The sequence below is a fragment of the Cyprinus carpio genome, chromosome A18 (assembly GCF_018340385.1).
Source record: "Cyprinus carpio isolate SPL01 chromosome A18, ASM1834038v1, whole genome shotgun sequence".
NCBI lineage: Eukaryota > Metazoa > Chordata > Actinopteri > Cypriniformes > Cyprinidae > Cyprinus > Cyprinus carpio.
In genome coordinates, this window is record NC_056589.1 from 24,247,219 (window position 1) to 24,269,220 (window position 22,002).

At 35.4% G+C, this 22,002-nt stretch overlaps 1 protein-coding gene across 1 annotated transcript in view; it reads right to left on the reverse strand.

The window, feature by feature from the left end:
* The window catches only part of LOC109109723 (voltage-dependent calcium channel subunit alpha-2/delta-1-like), a 91,345-nt gene that overhangs the window by 44,009 nt on the left and 25,334 nt on the right, over positions 1–22,002 (reverse strand). Inside the window, exons 4-11 of the mRNA XM_042775829.1 lie at positions 13,863–13,922; positions 11,661–11,696; positions 10,606–10,738; positions 5,808–5,856; positions 4,539–4,597; positions 3,615–4,035; positions 3,423–3,473; positions 2,846–2,945 (exon numbers count right to left, since the gene is read on the reverse strand). Of these exons, the coding sequence (XP_042631763.1) occupies positions 2,846–2,945; positions 3,423–3,473; positions 3,615–4,035; positions 4,539–4,597; positions 5,808–5,856; positions 10,606–10,738; positions 11,661–11,696; positions 13,863–13,922 (909 nt within the window). The remainder of the gene's footprint in view (positions 1–2,845; positions 2,946–3,422; positions 3,474–3,614; positions 4,036–4,538; positions 4,598–5,807; positions 5,857–10,605; positions 10,739–11,660; positions 11,697–13,862; positions 13,923–22,002) is intronic.

Here is a 22,002-nt window from a genome sequence, read left to right on the forward strand (position 1 = left end):
GGGAAGCTTAATTAAAATTGTTAATTTAAATTATTAGATATTTTATTTCTCTTGCATTGCTAAAGTCATAAAACTGTATATCAATCATAATAAAAACTAAACAGCTACCATATTTATTGCACTTGTTGTTTACACTGGTGGTGATCAATAGTCTATAAAATCACTACCATATTATAGATTTATAAATTCAACCAAACACAATGCCCACAAAGCCCTTTTATTTAAAACTACCACAGATGCTCTCAAACTGCTGATCTGTAAAAACACACACTCCAGATTTGATCTTCGGGTATCCAACTGATGCATTCTCGCTCAAATACACACAAACCATTCACACACATAACCAAATGCTACACTCTGATTGGCATACGCTCCCTGAAGCGAATCCTGTTGACAGATCTCACAGAGCTAATCCTTTATCGGAACAGTGATTCCCCAATGCAAGAAAGCCTCAAAATCCCCTGAGAAGTGAAAACAATAAATAAATCAAACTTTATTCACTGAAGATTAAAACATGTGGGATACCAAGCATGATTTTTGGGGTAATATAACCCTGAAGATTTTTCATTTCAAACCTGTTTCACTTTCTTTTTATGCTCTTTTCCATGCAGTTACAATAACAGGGACTAAAGCTTTCCAGCTTAAGGCCACAAAAGCAACATAAAAGCATCTTAAAAGTGGTCCATACGGCTTGTGCACTATATTCCAAGTCCTTTGAATTCATACAAAGTGTGAGCAACAAGCATATTTTAAGTCATTATTCACAATAATTTTCTCCTCAAGTGAGCTGTCAGAGAAACTTAATAAATAAATCTGATTATGTGAAAGAATCAGAGTCATTTGACTGACTCTGATCTGACTCAAATGAATCATTCATCAGCTAGGCTTGATGTAAAGATTTACAACTTACATTTCTCATATTTCAAGAACACTTGGAACACAGCATATGTACCATTTTTATAACAATGTATGGTTTGTTTTGCTTTATTTTTCAAGCTTGAAAGCTACATGTTTATTTTAATTCGAATGGGCATGAAGGAAAAAAGTAATTAAGGTTTGGAACATCATGGGTGTAAATAAATAATGATACAATCTTCATTTTTGGCTGTAATAAAATGAATAATGAAATAATGCACCCTACTACACTCATGACAGGTTCAGACACGAGCATACTGTGAGCTCCATTGGCCTGAGGAAAAGTTGAGAACAAAGCTGGCAGCACCCAAGTAAAAGATCAGCTAGCCAAGATGGATTGGAGGCTCCTTCCAAGACGAATGATATACAGCAATTTCCTCCCTCTTTCTCTGGCCTTCTCTTTCTCACTCAGCCTGATCTCTTCCTCTCACTTTGTCCAGCCATTTTCAATTCAGCACACAGAGCCAAGAAGCAGCCTTTTCATTAAGCGCCTGTTTTCAAGTGGCAAGCTGCAGCCAGATCCATATTTCATTACAACTCCTCTGTCTCTCTCTCTCTCTCTCTTTCTCTGTCTTACACACACATACTCTTGTTGCATCACACAGCAACCTGCAACCCACAAACTCTAGAAACTCCTCACTTTAAATTGAATTCCGAGTAACAATGTCTTGTTCCATTTTTACTGTACAGCTGCAGTTAAATACACTTGTCACACTCTTCTGAGCGATTAATCCCATTCTGTTCACACACAGTTTGTTATTTACACACACATTTTTTTCTTTTTAATGAAAGTGACAAGCACTTTCGGCAACCGAATTTAGTTATCCAAACTTCAAGTAATGAAAAACAACTTTTATTAGATTCACAAAGTGGCTAATGCAGTGAAGCTACACTTTTTGGATACTAACAGATCAACTGAAATGCATATTTCTTGGAAGAACAAACTTCACATAGGTTTTGAATGACATGAGGGTGAGCAAATGATAGTGCACCAAAAAATGAAATTTTCTGCAAATGTACTTACCCTCAGACTATCCATGATGTAGATGAGTTTGTTACTTCATTGGAACAGATTTGGGTAAAATTTGCATTATATCACTTGCACTGAAGGGATGCCGTCAAAATTAGAGTACAAACAGCTGATAAAAACATCACAATAATCCACAAGTAAACCACGTCTCCAGTCCATCAGTTAATGTCGTGTGTATGGTTGATTTGTGCATATTTCTCTCCTGATTCAGATGAGTCAACTTTTCACTGGAGAAAGCATTATTATGGACAGTGAACTCAAATTTTAACCGAAAGCAACAGTTTAAAAATAAAAACATCATAATGACAGATTTATTTAATACAAACACACAGCTTTTCACTTCACAAGATGTTAATTGATGGACTGGAGTTTGTGGATTGCTTGTGGATTATTGTGATGTTTTTATCAGCTTTTTTGGACATTCTGACGGCACCCATTCACTGCAGAGGATCCATTGCTGATCAAGTGATGTAATGTTAAATTTCTCCAAATCTGTTCTGATAAAGAAACAAACTCATCTACATCTTGGATGACCTAAGACTGAGTACATTTTATTTTTGAGTGAACTATTCCTTTAACAACTATAAAGAAAACAACACCTTTGTCAACAGAACTCTGCTTGTTCAACGAGACTCCAAAATGTTGCTACCATTATCGCTATTCACATGTAGGCTACTCAGTTAGCAGATGCTAATTGGGCGCTATCCTAAGTGAATTACAAATTAGGAATGTTACAACAAAACCGACAAATTTTAGAAAAAACGTACTCCTGCAAAACAGTGTTCCAGAATTGCTTGGAAAAATATGGAAATGTGAAAAACAGAATGAGAAAATGCAATGTTACTAGTTACAATGTTACTTTGTAAACAGTGTGCACACATGCCATGTGATTTTACTTACATGGACAACATTGACATAATCATCATCAGAAAGTGTCTCCAGCATTTCACTGACAGAGGTTCGGATCAATTTAAGGGTCAGTCCAGACACACTTCCACTCCTGCAACACAACAATACAAACAGTTAAAAAGAAAGTTCACACAAAAATGAAAACTCTTGTCATCATTTAACAACATGAGGGTGAGTAAAATGATGACAGAATTTTTTTTTTTTTTTAAATCATCTGTGGATGGACGGATGAATGGATGGATAGATAGATAGATGGATGGATGGAGGGATGGATGGATGGATGGATGGCTGGATGGATGGATGGGCTGGATGGATGGATGGATGGATGGATGGATGGATGGATGATAGATAGATAGATAGATAGATAGATAGATAGATAGATAGATAGATATCTATCAGATAGATAGATAGATAGATAGATAGATATCTATCAGATAGATAGATAGATAGATAGATAGATAGATAGATAGATAGATAGATAAAGCATGTAAGACTAAATGCAAATTGATGCAAAAAAAAAAAAAAGATTTATAATATAATTTAAAAAGCACATACACATAATACTCACGCATCAACAAGAATCAGCATGTCCTTGGGCGAAGCGGCACCTTGAACATACCTGGATACAAAGAAAGAAATATTCTGGATCTCTTTCAAGAAGAATTTTAAACTGAGAGAACAAAGAATAGAAGGTTCAAGGATAGAAGGGAACAAATGAAAAGAATTCAGAGCGCACACACACAGAAACACATATTAGTACCAAGGTCGCCGGCGCACATCATACAGGTCGATTTTACTGGGTGTTTTCCTGGCATCCATCCAAGGGGAAGCTGAATGGACAGAGACAGGATATGGAAATATGAGTGACCCCTGATCCCAAAATCCATTTGATTTGTCACATCTCTGTCGTGAGCACATCAGCGAGAAACCTGTTTCTGTGTCCAGTGGGGGGGTGGTTTGTGGTTCATATTGACTGCAGTGAGCCGACATGTGGGGGAAAAAGGGCTTTGGTGGCCCCAGTAGAATTTCGCTTTGATTTTTCTCTTTAATGGAGAAAATAACCTGGTGCAAATGAGGATGTTCATTGGTGACTATCGCAGCTGAACATCTAACAAGACGTGTTTCTTCATAAATGGCATCCCACGTTCTGACATTTAGTGAGTGGATTGCAGCTGTAAATGCTTACAGATAGTCTGAGACACTGCGATTTGGCCTTATCAAAGTAATCGACCAGTGTTCTGCCAGCTATAATTAATTGAAGTTTACAAGAACATCAATATTTTATAGGCGCATATGTATCTATAAGGAGACAATCAATAGTTGGGAGCCCACATCTTATTATATTACAGTCTTAAAGGAATAGTTCACCCAAAAATGAGAAATCAAACATCGTTACAAACCCATATGACTTTTTTCTTCCATGGAATACAAATGATGAATTTCTGAAGACTAAACCAGACTTTCCTCTCAATATAATAGAAGTGAATGAGGACTGAGGCCTTTAAGCACCATAATGAAAAAAATAAATTAATAAATTATAAATAAAATTAATCATAAAAAAATAATGAAAAAGGTCCATATAACTTGTACACTATATTCAGAGTCTGAAATAGAGGAACAGACAAATATGCAAGTATTTTTTTCAATGAAAGTATTGAAATAGAAAATATAGTGCATTACATACCTGAATCACATGTCAAATAAAAGTCCAATATAAACCCAGCACTCTGCTCTACCATCATCCTAAGGAAGGTCCATTAACAGAAATGTTGCATACATTAAAAATAAATAAATAATAATTAAAAGAAAAAAAAATTGTGATGATGCAAGTTTAAGTAGGGTTTTTTTGTAACATTCACTGAAAATATTGCCTTTTGCTCTTCATGCTGCATTCAAAAACATTATGAGAAAAAAACATTTGTGAATGAATCATTCTTTTGAGTCAGTCTGGTTCATACATCCAGTCTGAATGATTCGTTCAATGATCTGGTTTTCTCCAGTCTAATTATTCAATGATCCAGCTTTAACTGTTTATAGCCCAGTGGAGTGGGAGACTATCAGTGAATAATTTTGTTAGTGTTCTTATTTTGATGTGTTTGTATGGCTTAGTGTTTGTATGTGGTTCGGTTTTTTTTAATTTTTTTTAGCTGATTGTTTTTTTAGTCTCTTTAATTATATTGTTAAGAATAACTATATTCTCCCAAAATTTAGCTTTTGCATCCTGCAGAAGAAACAAAAGTCATACAGGTTTAGCAAAAACATGAGGGTGACAGAATTACTGGAGAATTATTCCTTTACAAACAACACATATTCATTTCAGAAATGCAAACTCTTAGGGGACAGAGGTTCAGCGGTGGCTAATACACTATTTATATGCAACGTTTTTTAGTAAAGCCTTACCAATTACAAATCTGAAAGTAATGAAAATGAATTGAGCACCTAATTACTTTTCTCCTCTGTCATCATTAAATATCAGAAGAATACAATAAGCTCTCTGCTGAGCAGCTGAGATATTTTATATTATAATTTGTTATGAAAATTTGGAGTAATCTGAGCTGGGACTGCATGCTATGTTTACCAATTAGAGACAGCAGAGTCTTGCAAAGGGAGGGGGAGGATGAGTATCTCTCTGTGTTTGTGTTTGTGTGTGTGTGTGTGTGTGTGTGTGTGTGTGTGTGTGTGTGTGTGTGTGTGTGTGTGTGTGTGTGTGTGTGTGTGTGTGTGATTCTGATTGTAACGTGCACTGAAATGTGTGAGTTCAGAATAATACTGTGTGTGTGTGTGTGTGTGTGTGTGTGGGTGTGTGTGTGTGTGTGTGTGATCATCCATTTTAGTACACTGCCGAACATGTGATATTGTGGATTTTGGTCCTTGTGTGTGTAGTAGCTATTGTTGTGTCTTTTGTTGGATCCTGTGTTCTTAATAAAGTTTTGATGTTTTCTTAAAGACATACCTGGGTAAACGCTGCTCAATCCAGTTCAGCTCATTTAACACGATGGTAGCTTCTCGAATTTCTTAAAGGCAATCCAACGCTTCAGTACAGTTCAACTCATAAGTATGGTTGGAATACAGGCAATAGTTGTGTTCATTGAAGTGTAGTATTTCATTGATTGTTTGTTATAAATCTGGAGTCTATAGATGTAACAAAAGATTTTAATTCCAATACTTTGATTAGTGGTCAACAAATGTTTTTTTCTATGGTCAATTCTTATTCTTAAATGCACCATAGCACATCATAGCTTATCTAGCTTACATATATCTGAACAGATAATTAGGTAAATTCATTTGTAATAGTGGTATATGCACTACCAGTCAAAAGTTCGCAATAAATAGTTTTCTTTTTCTTCTTCTTCTTTTTTTTCTGTCTGTCTTGTATGCTCATCAAGGCTACATTTATTAGATGAACAATCACGGTTACTGTAGTTAACTAAAATGAAAACCATAAAAAAAAAAAAATCATTACTCTGAATAAAATAAATGTTAACTGAAATAAAACAAATTTTAACTAAACTAAACTAAACTAACTTTTATTATTAATTCAGCCAGTTGCCAAGGCAATGTCTCATTTTAATAAAGTTTAACTTGAAATACTTAAATAACTAAAACTGAAAATGAATAAAAACTATATAGACATACAATAAAAACTGATTCAAAACAATGATAAAACCTAACAATATCGCAATGAAAAACAGTAAAACAGTAATATCGTTAAATATTATTACAATTTAAATTAACTGTTTTCTATTATATTATATATTATAATTTAAACGTTATTTATTTCTGTTATAGTAAAGCTGAATATTCAGCAGCCATTACTCCAGTCTTCAGTGTCACATACATAATCCTTGCTAATTCCAACTTTTGACCAGAACTGTATGTACAAACAAGCAAATTATATATTTATTTATCAAATTGAATGCAAAATGAATTCTTATAAATTATTTATTATTTATTTATGCATCACCTAACAAATAGCGTCATAAAATATTTGAATACTTTAATCTATTTATAGAGGTCTTGGTGCTTATATTGACTTGCACAGTCCAGAGAGAGGAAATGAAGTGAGAGGAGGAGGAGAGAGACAAAGAGAGGCGTAATTTACTCTCATCTCAATCGCTGTTAACAGAATAATTCTGTGCTATGCACTGAGGGCTCTTCATCTCCAAAGCCGCAAACAAGCTGATTGACTTTATTACATCATCACTGAAGGAACCATGGAAACCTATAATCATCCTATCAAACCTTTTGCTTCTGAAAAAGGCTGTGCGCTGATAGGCAGTCAGAATTGCCAGTAGAGATATGCTAATCAGGTGAGAAAACTCCCTGCGTGTCAACAATTATTGTAATAAGGCATGAAATATTCAGTGTTATAACAATCATAACTTCAGTTTTATTAGTTAGCACGCAGCAGAGGCAGGAGGGCAGGGTTGAGAAAAAGAAAGAGGAAGCAAATGAGGAAATGAAGCACGAGAGGCACATTTTCTTCAGCCTTTTGTCTAAAAAGACAAAAGACTGATCAATGACTAGAGAGGAACTGCAGCCTGCGCATTAAATCAGGTTATGTTTGAACTGAATTGCACATATAATAGTAATACTGACATAATCAGATTTACACTTTTTCTGAAGAAAAAAATATGAGCTGTGCTTGCCAGTGCAAAACTCACTGTGACAGCCAATGCTAGGGTGCCTGTCTATTTGTCCACCTGTCTATACATCTATCAGTCTATTTACCCATCTATATTATCTATGCATCTTTGTTTTATCACGCAAAAAAGAAAACAGAAAATAAAAAGCTCACAAAAAAATACAGTATACTTTGACTACAATAATCAGTTTTTAATATTTGAATAAAGGGGCAAAGATATTAATTTGCTGGACATCTTTTGGCCTCTATAATACTTCTACACAGGTTTAAAGCTTTTTATACACAAAAATGAGCCCATTAGCCCTTTTTAATTGAGGGATAAAACATGAGCACAACCATTAAAAAAAAAAAAAAATGCACTTTGCTTCAACTGAATACAAACTGAAATCAAATTCACACCACTAGTATGCTCTGGCCACAGTACATTTTGCCTTTTGACAGCTTTGCACGATTTGGTGGTCAATATTATTTTTTTCTAACATAAAATGTGAAAACAACAACTTCTTTTTTTTTCAGTACAGTATTGTGAAGTAACATCTCAACGCTCCAAAGTATTGATTATTTCATCAAGCTCTACTTATATTACATCCATCCTTTTAGATGTGAAGGAGGGGAAATTTGCCAGCACCCACTGTGAGTTGTCTGTCTTAATCATGGTTAAGTTGTTCTTGGTGTAAGCTGACTGTGGCAGAGGGGGCTCACCCACCCTCCTCTAGGAAACCCTAAACGATGTACTGCTTTATCCACGAAAATCCAATTTTCTCCCTGGCGGGAGCAGCAGATCTATGTTATTTCTGTGTGTCTATGTGTGTGTGTCTGTGTGTGCTGGTGGTTCCAGGCTATTTGTGGTCTCTGAGTGTTTGATAGAGGCTGATGTGTGCAAACTTCTTTTAGAGTCGCTAGAGAAAAGCCACTAGATTCTCATTGCCTTACATAGAGTCAACAACCTCTGGAATTAATGGACATTTAGACACTCCAGTAATATTGGACATTCCTCACACACAACTGTGTTTCAGCACAGAGTATGAGAGGGCCTGTCACCAGCTCGATTCTATACACGTACTATGTTTCCTTCTGGCGCAAGGTCGGGTCAGACCCAAGACCACAGCAATTATAGCTCTACCCTTCTCGCCTTCCATCTATGTCTCTTTCTGTCACTTGGTTATTTTCCCCCTTGCCTGCAATAAAATATAAGTTTAAAGGAAAAGCTCACACAAAAGATTTAATTCTGCCATAATTTCCTAAGCTATTTTGCATACTGCATACCCATCTCATCCATACAATGAACATGAATGGTTAAGAGACCTGGCAAGATCCAAAAATAATGAAAAAGTATCTAAGCAACTTGCAAAAATAGTCCATATGACATCTGCAAAGCTTTGACATACAATCGCTTTGTTTTAGGGCCAGATCAAACTTAATTCATTATTATCTGCAAATCGTTCCATCTGCTATAGCTTAAAAATCTCATTTACATTTGCACATTTAAATATGCCTCAAAATCTCACTGACAAAACAGACATCTCCTTTTATATTTTGATTTATTTTTAATATACAGGTATGTGACAAAATGACAAAAAAAAGGAAAACCTTTTTTTTTCATTCAATTTCCATCTCTTTTTTTTGACTACACAATAATCATTTTTTTATCTTTGCTATAATAATAATAATAATAATAATAATAATAATAATAATGTATTAGCAAAATAATAATATTTATTTAAATTAGTAATAACAATTATTATTAATATTGTTAAATTAAATTAAAGTAAATTAAACTGAGTAAATTAAACTGAGACACTGAAATCACCGAATCATGACCTGCTAGCATGTAAAAAAAAAATACAGTGCTGCGCATCACTCTGAAACATGCAGCACATCAGACTATATATTTGTGTGATTAAATTGCAGTGCTTCCAATTTGTTAGTTGCAATAAGCCATATCGCATTCTAACTTATGCATCATGTATTGTTAGAATTCATAAAAAGGTTACCATCTAACTGGCACAACATTTTTACATACGTGATGCTTGGTTCATTTTGGAGACTGTCTGAGATGCTAAGAGTGTCCCGCACACAGGCACTACATGGCGATGCTAATTTGTGAAGTGCTGTCGGAATCAACAGTATCCATGCATGAAATAAATGAATATAAAACAGGTTAAGCAGGCCATACTTCTCAGTTCGGAAAATACTAGTGTATAAGTATGAAAGAATCCCATGCCAGTGTATAACAATATTAGTTACTGAGTATGAGTGGGGGAATCCCTTGATCTTTATATGCCAATAACACTTGCTTTAAATCACAAAATGAACAGACTTTAATAACCAACAGATAACCAGATGAAAAAACCCTACCCAAAAAGCCTAAATGGCTCACACATTAAATTAGAAATAGCAATATAACATTAGGAAATGACTCACAGATAATTGCATAAAATGGTATACAATTACAAGACAAGTGACAAGGAAACTCCCTTCTTAAATTACAGGGGCAGCCACCTCTGTCAGCATGTGTTGGAAAGACTAACTCATTGCTTAGAGACTGAAGCATCACTTGATCTCTGAACTGATTTGGTATTCTTTATTTCAAAATAAAGCAAACTCATCCTCCATATAACATTATGCTTACCGCAGGGCACATCTGTCTGACCTGATCAAATACTCTGTTTACCAAAGGGCACAATGGCCAAAGTAATTACCTGAGTTTATTTGTCTTCCATTTTGCGTGCATGTATATGTATGACAAGGTCAATAGGGAAGAACCATCTAACTCTATGGCTTGGCCAGCCTACTATCCCTGCTTAAAAACCTTTGTGAAATACAGTTTAAATAGATGCACACGCATGCTGTGGGCTTATCCAAACAAGCGCACCTGCACTTATTCTGACAAAAGCTTCCCCAGAGAGTCTTTGCTATCAAATAGATTCTATAATTCTCCTGCAAAAGTTCTTACAAAGACACACTTATACTCCGTTTTATAACTGACATCCAAAGCAATCAGCAGCAGAGTGTCTCATCAGATTCCCAGCAGTAGATAATATGTTACGGCGGAGAAGGCAGAGCGCTATGGAAGCATGTCTGTGGGGGGTGGGGAGTTACTTACAGCCGTCATATATGTCAGTGGGGATATGCACAGCTGTATGGTTATAAGAGGTGAGACGGTTTTTGAATGATGGGTCTTCTTTAAATTCAGGTCTGATCCGGTTTTTCCTTCCTTCTGTTTCATTGGCTTCAAGCTGGAAGAGAAACAACAACAATCAACTCTGGTATGGTACACATATCAATTAAATCAATGTATTTGGAACTTTCTGTTCATATATATAAAATAGCTTTATCATCACAGGAATAAATTGTATTTTAAAATTTATTTCTGTTCATATATATATATATATATATATATATAGATATATATATATAATAATAATTCTGCACACAGTGTATATATAAATTGTAGTAAATAATGTTTCACAAAATTACTGTTTTTAATTTATTTTTGATCAAATAAATGCAACCGTGATGAGCATAAGTGACTTTTTTTCAAATTTTGAATGGTATATGTACAGAAAAATCAGTCTGACCTGTCTGATAGATCACTTGGTCACTAATCAAAGCCCAACAATATCTTATACCGTATATTCAAATGAATAAACAAAATTTGAAAGTGTATATCAAATATCAAAATAAATGTCTAGCCAATTCATCTATTAATATAATCATCTTATTAAGCTTTGCACTGCTGGTATTGTATCTGTTCCAAACTAGAGCCTTGCACATTGATTAAAAAAATAAATTAAAAAAAATAAATAAAAACTCATTTTCTCTCATGTTCCCCCTGCCTTACTTTCCATCCTGTATTTTTACACACTAGTGAACATGCTCCCTCCATGTGTTTTACACAGACTCATCCTAATTGGCAGTTGGGATGTATGGCACACAGCGAGTGTGTATCTGCCAGCCAAGTCTGCATCAGCCGAGAAGATATATTCTCATCATATCTTGACTGCCTGAAATAACTCACACATAAGCTCACTAATGCATGATCATAACTGGACAGAAGAGCTCATGGTATGTTTGATATTGCATCTGCACTTGAAAAAAAAGAAGAAGAAAAACACAGAGGGTGTCTGTGTGCTAAAGAGTCTTGAATTGTATACTCACATTATCCTTCGCATTATAGTAAACTATATCGTCCTCCTGCAGAGAAAGAGAAAAATATGATAATTAAAAAAAAACAACAACCATTTTTCAGGTTTCATACAGGATATAAAAGCACCATTAAGATAAGTGGTCCTTAATCACTGCAAAAATGTATATATGGAGAGATAGTGAGAGGGGGTGGGGGGGGGGTTCTCAGAGGTACAATTTTTTCTAGTTTATACACAACCTATTTTCTATTATAGCGTTCAAACCTGCAACCTTTTGGTTACCAGCCCAGATCTTAAAACCCGTATAGTATGCCTGTGATGTGTCCTCACAAAACCTACCCATCATGCAAATCATACAGTGGCAGTATCACTGTACTAAGCCAAGTATGCATACAGCATGTGTTCCACAGATCTGAACTTTCATACATTAGCTTTGTAGCAAGTGGAAAATATATTAAGGCCAGCTAAAGAAAGCCTGGTCATGCCAGGTTTTGCAGCAAGTGGTCATGATGACCAGCTGATGTTAAACCGCTCTGGGCCATCAGTGTTGTCAGGGTCAGGCATTTTTCAGCATTCACAGCATATGGTGGGGGTGTTTGTGCGTGCATGTGTGTGTCTACAGTAAAAATAAATCCGCGGGAGAAATGCAGAATGTGTATTCAGTGAAATCAAATCTTCAGACATCTGCAGGGAGTGTAGGAAGTGAAATTTAATCCATTAAGCTGCAACACATTCCCCCACTTAAACACAAACTCACATACACACAGAGGAAAAACACTCTTTCCATTGGTACAATCAGATTATTTATTCATCAATTTATTCACTTGTTTGCATTTAACTGAAAGACCCTTGATTTCATTTAACTAAATAAAGAGGTCTAACACACCAAAGTATTTAGCAGTGAAACCGAGCGGAGGTATTATCAATTTCAATAGCATCTCCTGCCAGAGGTCTTCATTTGGAATGATCTAAATAAAAATCTGCATAACACTTCAGAATTTATTCGTGTGATCAAGTAAGTCATCTAAGGTATCTTCTGCTGCCTAAAATAAACATTAATGTGCAGGATGTAAACTGATACTTTTTTAAAAAAATGAATACAACTGTTAAAGGGATAGTCGCCTGAATAATGTAAAATCTGTCATCATTTACTCACCCTCATGTCATTCCTAGAATAAAAATAGAGAAGATATATAATATTGTAGGCAAAAAAAAAAAAAAAAAAAAAAAAAAAACCTGAGACATTTCTCAAAATATCTTTTATGTTCTATAGAAGTCAAAACATTCATACATGTTTGGAACAATATAAGGGTAAGTGAATAATGGTGAGAAATGGTGATTTAAATATAAACTTTTCATTTTTTGTGTGAACTATTCCTTTAAGTCAGGATATGCGATCTGATTGGTTGAAAGGTCACAGAACCATGCTGTTATGCGTGTTACTTAGACCACCATAGTTGCATGATAACAAGTCACTTATGAGTAGAGATGGTTGACTAGTCATCCAGCAGCCAGCTAGTCAATTAGGGAGGTTGGGCAGTTATTGTCGATATTTTTGGCAGCAGTGTTTTAATGAGCATGCTGACAGTGTGCTGTTACACAGTTGCACTGTAAAATTCTCCACAAGAAAAGTCTTTAAATTCATGGCCTTTAAAGCACCACTAGATGCACTAAGACAGACATCTTTGGCCTTTGCATTGCATCTTGTGCTGTTTTTGAGCATATCAGTTTAAAAATAGTCTTGAAATCCTTGCTTTCTATTCGATCTATCTATTTTTGAGAGCAAGAATGTGCCTTATGTAAACAGTACCCAAGAAATATGGGATGCATGGCAGATTTTGATTTTAATTTATTTGTACAGTATATTATAGTATTTGGTTACTCATGGTGGCCCTCAAGTCATTCCAAATCTGTATGCCTTTTTTCTTCTATGCAGCACATAAGATGATAATCTGAAAAATGTCTGTAATTTTTGTCTAAATAGAAGTCAGTGGGTTCTTCAAAAATTCTTCTTTTGTGTTGGTTTGAAACAACACGAGGGTGAGTAAATCATGACAGAAATTCTATTATCCCTTTAACATCTCTTCTTGTAAAGCCGCTTTATGTCTTGTAAAAGGGCAATACAAATGAAACTGGACTGAATTGATTTGAAACGTTAAATCACAGAGAATAACTGAATATGCACCTTGTAAATGTTCAGTATAGAAACACTTACTTCAAATTCATCTTTCCATTGATGCTCCATTTGGAAATTCTCTGCTGCCTTTGCCAAAGTCTATAAAGAGAACACAGAGAAAATAAATAATTTAAATTAGTTAAGCACTGCATCAAAATATCTGTGATGAGGATCAAAGCAACTCTGATAATGAGAAATTAAATGTTTCCTGTAAAGCTGTATTATCTGGCCCTACTGGATATGTATAGTTCAGTTTTTTTCCATCACAATAAAAAAAGACTCAATGAATAACATTTTACAGGACTAACTATGTGACTAAACGCACACCTTAATCATCCAAACAACTGCAAAGAACAAATAAACTGCAAATGGAGACAGATACTAATCATATAACATAGAAACTAATACAGAACAGCTGTGTGCATTGTTTCACCATGCATCATCTCTACATTCTCATACTGAAGAAACAAGACAATTCTGTTCTAGCAGCCTTGGTTCTGGCCCAAAAGGTGACACCAAACAAAACATGTGGGCAAGAGCTTTGACAGGACGGTGGGCTCTGTTTAAGAAAAGGGCAGAACAGAGCAGAATAGAACGAACATTCAGGTCTTTGTTCTGTCACCCGGAGCTCTCAGCAGCCCAACCCCCGCAACACACGCAGTCTGAGAGTCTTCCCAGAAGGAAATGGTACTTTAACATGATGTGACATTTCGAGAACAAGGACGAGGATTCACGAGTTCTCACTCTTTCATACATACTATATTTCCAAATATATGCTGGGATTTTTACAAATTGGACACAACAGAAAGAATTCTGGTGCTTCTGTCAGTTACATACTGTACATGGTTAACCTAAATCAGCAAATGTATAACTCAAGAGAAAAAAATATCACTCTCAATGCTGTGCAAAATATACAGAGTTTTTGAGAAGATCTAAATGACTACATTCTTCAGCAGCAACAAACACATTTTTCTAAGTTGCAATGTAGTGTGACATCATCACTTACAATAGTGTTTAATATTACACTGCAGCCCCACTAGCTACTAACTATTAACATATTCATTCATTATTTATTCAATTATTTAAATAAGCAGTTATCAATGTTGTATTTGGTGTAAACATATCTGAGTTCATTGCTTTTAGTAGTAAGTTTTTAGCCATTTTAAATATGAGCAGCTTGTACGGTTTCACTGACTTTGACCCAGATTCGGCCCATTCAGCAAAATCTGTTAAAACAGCCACATCCTACATTTTTGTAGAAAACTCTTTCCTTCCTGTAATTTAGTTTAACATTACCATTTTCACCCCTTCTTTCACCCTTAGAAGTAAACAGGCCAAGTCAGGGCAAAATAGATAAATTAGTTTATAATTTTTTTTTTAAAACTTTCTTTCACCCTTAGAAGTAAACAGGCCAAGTCAGGGCAAAATAATCAATTAACACAAAAATATAAAAATTTATTTGTAATATATTATTATTATTATATAAAACCATTGATTTAAATAAAATAAAATAATAAATTACTGTAAATATTATTATATTATTATTATTATTTTTTTTATTATTATTATTATTTTTTACCTGGTAGTGAGCAAGTGTCAACATGTAAACACAGACAGTCATGTGCTAATACGCTTGTGGTTGTTATATTACAATTTGTTAACCAGATGTTTCTGCAACTTAGATTCAATAAATGGTCTGGTTAGACAAGGGAAGAAGTTTCAGCTTGTGAACTTTAAAGAGCCTGTCTACATAATACATCAAACTCTTATTTCAAAAGAGCAAAGAAAATGATATGACAAGAAGATGGAATCATATGAGCCTTATTAGCTTTAAAGGTCTCCTGGTTTAGAGCTTAGCTAAAGCTGATGTTTAGTAACGTGAGCTTCCCAACCCAGCATTTGCCTTAAATAAACAGGTCCATCAAACCTCAAAACCTGCCAACCTACACAGATACCTGAGATCATCAGATACTCTCTCAATAAAGCCATCACTGCTCTGAAATCCAACACTTCCTCTAGAACTTTGTATAATTGTGCAGTGCCCCACTTTGAACCCCAAAAAGTTGTGTAATTTTGTGAGCTTGTAAGGTGGGAGCTAACGATTGCATTTCAGATTCAGCCTGCTCCAGTCTGCAACACCTCTCACAGTTTTGTCAAAAACTTTTACAACAATGACACCCACCGTCGAGGGGGAAAAAAAAAGCACATCAACCTTTCTATCCAGACACTATGGATTCTGTTCTCATAAACAGATGGACACTCACACACATTATTAGACACTCTAGAGCTGGAAGTCTGGGCTGAGATCCAGCAGTCTCTGCACCTCCTCTGCACAGTCTGGGAGAAACTAAAAATACACTGTTTCACACTCCAGCACGTACACATTTACACATGCGCCCAGCGCTTGTTATGCAGGATATGTAAGACTGCATTCAGTCTAAACTTACTCTTAAAATACGGCAACAAAATCAGAGAAATGTAAAACAGCAAGTCACTCGTCCCCGTGCAAACGCACTACAATTATAACACACTGTCAGCGCGGCAACAAGTCGATTTATATCTACGCGGTATCGACAGCATGCTGGTGCCATAACAACCGTTTCCAGAAGAGACTCATTAGTGGCCTGCAGTCATTACAGGTCCTCAAGGAGTAAAGGTTCATGGGGTTCATAATGGAAACTAACAGTGAAGTATTTCTGCTGCTCATTATAGAGAATAATCAATTACGTACAATAGAGATAATGAAAGACGGAGGGTGAGAGTTCCATTCATTCAGGTGTTTCCTGGCAAAAAGTAAAGGTAGGCAAAGGTTGAGAGTTGAACTGATATGAACTGTAATTTCTGCAGCCACTCAGCAAGAAGACATCATCTTCAGATGACAACTAGGCAATGTAATGAGTAAAAAACCACAGGAGACATCCATTACTGCAGGTAACACACAAATGCTATTTACAGCTAACATCAATAAAAGAAGGGGGGAGAAAAGAAAAGAACAGTCTTCAATGTCACTTGATCCAAATCATTCTAATATGGTGATTTGCTGCTAAATATTTCGTATTATTAACAACAGTCCTGATTAATATTTTTGTAAATATTTTTGTGCCGTTTAATATTTTTGTGGAAATCATGATACTGAACAGCCTTTACTTAAAATATAAATCTTCTGTAACATTAAAATGTCTTTACTTTCACTTTTGATCAGTTACTGAGCCCTTCCTGAATAAAAGTAATTTCTATCAAAACAAAAACCGTACTGGCCCCAAACTTTCTCCACAAATGGTTCGTTTTGTCTTTCATCTCCAGTCGACATACATCATGCAACAAAATTGTTAGATTTCTAACCAAGCAGTGAATGGAGCACCCATTACAAGTGGTTCAGCTAATTGGAACTGCTTTAGATTGCTAGGTGGACTCGATTCAAAAGGGAGGACCAAATTGTTAATGAAAATGGCTCTAGTGGCATGAAGGCAAAGTGTTATAAGAACTAATGCGTTCAGTAAATCATGACCTTTGTGTGTAGGTGTGTAGAACTGACAGTCCCAGTAATAAACTACAGCCATCCCTGCTACTTCACTCCCCTCCAATTCATCAGGCTGATTACAGTAACCACAGTGGAGCAAGTCAATACCTTCAAAGGAGGTCCATCAATACCGGAAAGAGCGTGTGGGGGGTGGAGTGAAAGAAAAAATCATTTAATTATAGAGTGAGTGTCAAAAAGTGCTCACTGGAATATCTTGCGAATCTCATGTGAAACACTGCATGCATATAATGTCCTGATGAGGTAAAACTCTGTTATAAAATTCACTCTTAGGGATTTGAACAAACCCGGAAAATTTGTGCTATAGATATGAATGATACCTCAAATCATGTTTGCTTATTTAAGGGATAGTTCACCCAAACCTGTTCAAACCTGCATGAGTTTCATTCTTCTTCAAAAAAGGGGTTATTTTGAAGAATGTGAGTAATTAAACAGTTGCTGGTCCCCACTGACTTTCATAGTATGAAAGAAAATACTATGGAAGTGAATGGGGACCGGAAACGGTTTGGTTACCCACATTCTTCAAAATATATTATTTGATGATTAGCAGAAGAATGAAATTCACTTGAGAGTGAGTAAATAATGACAGAATTCATTTTTGGGTGAACTGTCACTTTAAGCAGAGTTGTGATATTAGACTGCTTATGGTTTCCAACTGGAAGATGATAAAAGAGGTGTAAATCAGTCTGACTTGCATTGAAGGAGGGACCTGAGCCATATCTAGAGACCAGAATATCAAAGACTTGAGGGTAGACTCTTTTAACTGGAGCCAGTAAGTAACCACCATGAACACCCTAGCAACAGCATAGCAACACACTAACAACTACTCAGAGCACCTTAGCAACCACCCTCAAATCACCTCTGAAAGCAGCAAGCTTTGTTCACAGTTTTCTTCTGAAGAATTTAATTAAAATTCCTTTTTTTTTTGGACTGTTTGGTTTCCTGTGTCTTTGAAGTCTTTTAAAAATGGTCACATAGAAAAACTAGACATGCATTTCAAGAAGAAAACATCAGTGCTTACAGTGCAGAAAATCAATAAGGTAACTATTTGGTCATAGTTCAAAACTTTAAAGTAAATGCAAATATAGATGGAAGAGGAAGAAAGAAAGATTGGTAGTAGTTGGTAATATACAGTACTTGGGTGAAAAAAAAAAAAATCTTTTATAAATATATATTGCAGTATGCAAATATCACCAGGAATTAACCTGAAATGACATTCTGAAAGTGTCAATCAGAAATGTACAAACTTTCAGATTTCAACCAAAATGTATTTTGGTTACCAGTTTATTACCAGTGCTAATACCAATATCTCGATAGCAGGGTAGAAGATGATTTCAAAAACTGCCAAAAACATCAATTTATAGGACAGTGTTGTTATGTTAACTGAAGTTAAAACTATTACAAATCTTTTACATTATTTGAAATAAATCTTAAATTCAATAAAATCTAAATATCAGATACAATTAAGCTTTAAAAAAAGAAAGAAAGAAAGAAAGAAAGAAAGAAAGAAAGAAAGAAAGAAAGAAAGAAAGAAAGAAATGTTGCCTTTGCAAATACATAAAATAAGCTGAAGTACTAAAGTTGCTAAATTAATAAATTTATTAATAAATTAATAAAAAGTTGCTAATAAACTAAAACAAAAATAAGCACTGAAAACAGTAAAATAATTTAAGTTGTCACAAAGATTATCCTGACCAGAGTACCAGAGTTCAAGTACATTAAATGGTGAATTACATGCAAAAAAAATTGAAAGTAGGAAAAGAATCAAAATAAGAATGTTATTTTAGTACAGTGGTGCTTTAAAACACTTTATTACACGGCTCTGTGGAATACTGGATTCTGATTGGTCAGTCGCGACATTCCGAGGTATGTTGTCCCTGGATAACAACCTGTAAAAGCTAATAACACAGGCTCATCCGGGTAACAGCAGTCGGTGCTGTACTCTTGCTTGAACTATTTTTGTTCTTGGTGGAAGCTTTCCATTTGTTGAGCTAATAAAATATTAAAACTCAATTCAAAATGGTGTACAATTGTTTAATTATGTCATCCTGGTATCGCAGACTCGCTCTTATTTCATACAAACCCAGCTGCTGTCATTTTGCTACGAATGTTTTGTAAGCTGTAATGGATTATAAGAGAACTAACAAACTGGTAAGGTCTTAATTATTTTATTGCCATAATTATTTTGTGGTGAAATGTTGTGTAATACTTTGTTTGACTGCACCGTTTCCCTTAAATGTCCGTTTAGTTTGAATTTGCTGCTTGCTCGCAAGTGCTGTCTTCACGGAAGCTTTGCATTCAAATATTTCAACTCTAATCAATATTTCGTGTCTAATTATGTGGCAAGTAGCCGTGTAATAAGCAGGATAATGTACATCCAGCCGGTTGTTCTCGCAGAATAAACCCCGACAGGGTGATCAGGACCCCGACGCGAAGCGAACAACAAGGGAATAAACAAGTCAAACATGCCTTTCAAACTAGTTTGCCCTTTGAGTTTTAGGCTGATCTTTCCTCATGCTAAACCAGAGACGGCTCAGGTCCTGTCCATTTGGAATAAAGGGATTTTGACGGGACTGTAAACCACAGCATCGTATAAAGGTGAAACAAATACATCTCTGAATGAGTGCCGAGAGAGAGAGAGAGAGAGAGAGAGAGAGAGAGAGAGAGAGAGAGAGAGAGAGAGAGAGAGAGAGAGAGGGGGGGGGAGGGAACTCACCGCTGCTATAATATCACTCCCATCAATCCTGGATTATTCTAGCCATGAAAACGCATGACAAAAGAACAAATGACACTCAAAGGCCTGAGATCACATGGGTGCATTCCTCTTTTTCGTGATTCGCATTAAGCCTCTCATTTGCTTCCAGAAAGCAAAGCTACCTGCTGCACAAACACTCTGCACAACTGACAGCCTCATTTATTCTGCATGTATCCCGAAAACCAGCAACAAGCACCTTGCTTTCTCCTCAGCTCATCCCGATAAGAAGATCAGAAAAACAATCTAAAATTCACCTTCCTGTCACCTGAATGCACTCCAGTGACCTTACAGTACAGTTGCTCCATTATTCCAAGACAAAGACCCAGACAGACTGCGAAGTGACTATAAACTAAGCAAGGCCGAAGGTATATTGCTTTCTAATGGGAAACTTTGGCTGAGCCTCTTCATTGAGTTACAGCAGTTGGTCATAAATCCTGTTTGGTGCTGCTCTCCTGGGCAGTGGTGAGCTTCATAAATGATTCAAGATCTGATGTGCACGTCTATTCACAGATGAAGATGTCCTCTGCCCTGTGGGGATGGACTGCAGCGTCAAACCCCCACACTAATATGGAGCGCTGCCATGCCCGGGCAGATGTTTAGGGACTGACATTCAGTTGTAATTATTTGCAAAAATAAAACAAGGTTTTAAAATTAGTAAGGTGATGGAAAAAGAAAAACTCATAAATAACACAACATATAATATTTGTATTTTAAAATAATAATAATAATAATAATATGCTATTATTATTATTATTCTTGCTACAAAATACGCATTATTTTTAATAAAATTTGTTTAATAAAATTATTTTTATAAAAAAAACTAAACCAATACTATGCCAATAAATAAATAAATATAGTACATGAACTTATTTAGCTTGTATATTTTTAATCAATGCTAGATTTAGTAATTCATCTTCAAAGTCTGAATTTAATTAGTCTAAAAATAATATATATATTGTTATTTAAACTAACAAAAAATAAATTGAAAGTGAAAAGCAAAACAGTTAAAAAAAAACAGTAAACCTTTCTCAGAACACTTCATAGCAACACCCTGGCAACCACACAAACAGCACAATATCAGTGCATCACAGTCTGAGTACCTTTTCCATGTCATTTTATCATGTTAATTTAATAAGACAGGTTTTTGAAGTCTAATGAGGATTCTGTGTGCATGCCGGATTAACAATGAATTGGGTGAAAACAGCACGAGAAAAAGTGTTACAATAGGATTATCCACTACTGTCAACAAAAGATTCTTTAACAATTGCAAATGGGATATTCAAATAACCTGGCAATCCAGAGATGGCGGTTGATTATGGTGATGGAAGTCGGTAGAAAGGTGTCTTTAATAATGCCGATTCTCCCTGGGGATACTCAGGCTGACAATAATGTTGCATTCATGACTGGATCGAAACAGTGCTTTTCCTTTTCCCCAGAGGAGGTGAGAGGAACGATCCAATTACCTCCAAGACATTACATCTGGTTCCATTATTTAAGGGGCATAATCGTTAAACACGGCAGCCAACATTAGGCAGATGGTTTAGTGTGATGCCTGATTGGAGAAATCCCTTGGCCAATAATAACATGGACACGGCAAACGTGCAATTTGGGTCAGAAAGCTCAGTACATTTTGACCGAACCACCTTCTTTATTTTCAAGTTTATTCACTTTTTAAAGTGCATGGCTAACAGGTCCTATCCTACTATCATGCAATTTTACGGTTGATATTTTATCTACCTATTATTTTCCTTGGCTTCAGGTACATTACCAAAACATTACCCTAAAATACATATATTTTTTTCTTTAAAATAATGTGTGTTTAATGTACAATAAGGTTCAATTTGTTAATACATACAAAAAAATAAATAAAATAAAAATTAATTCTT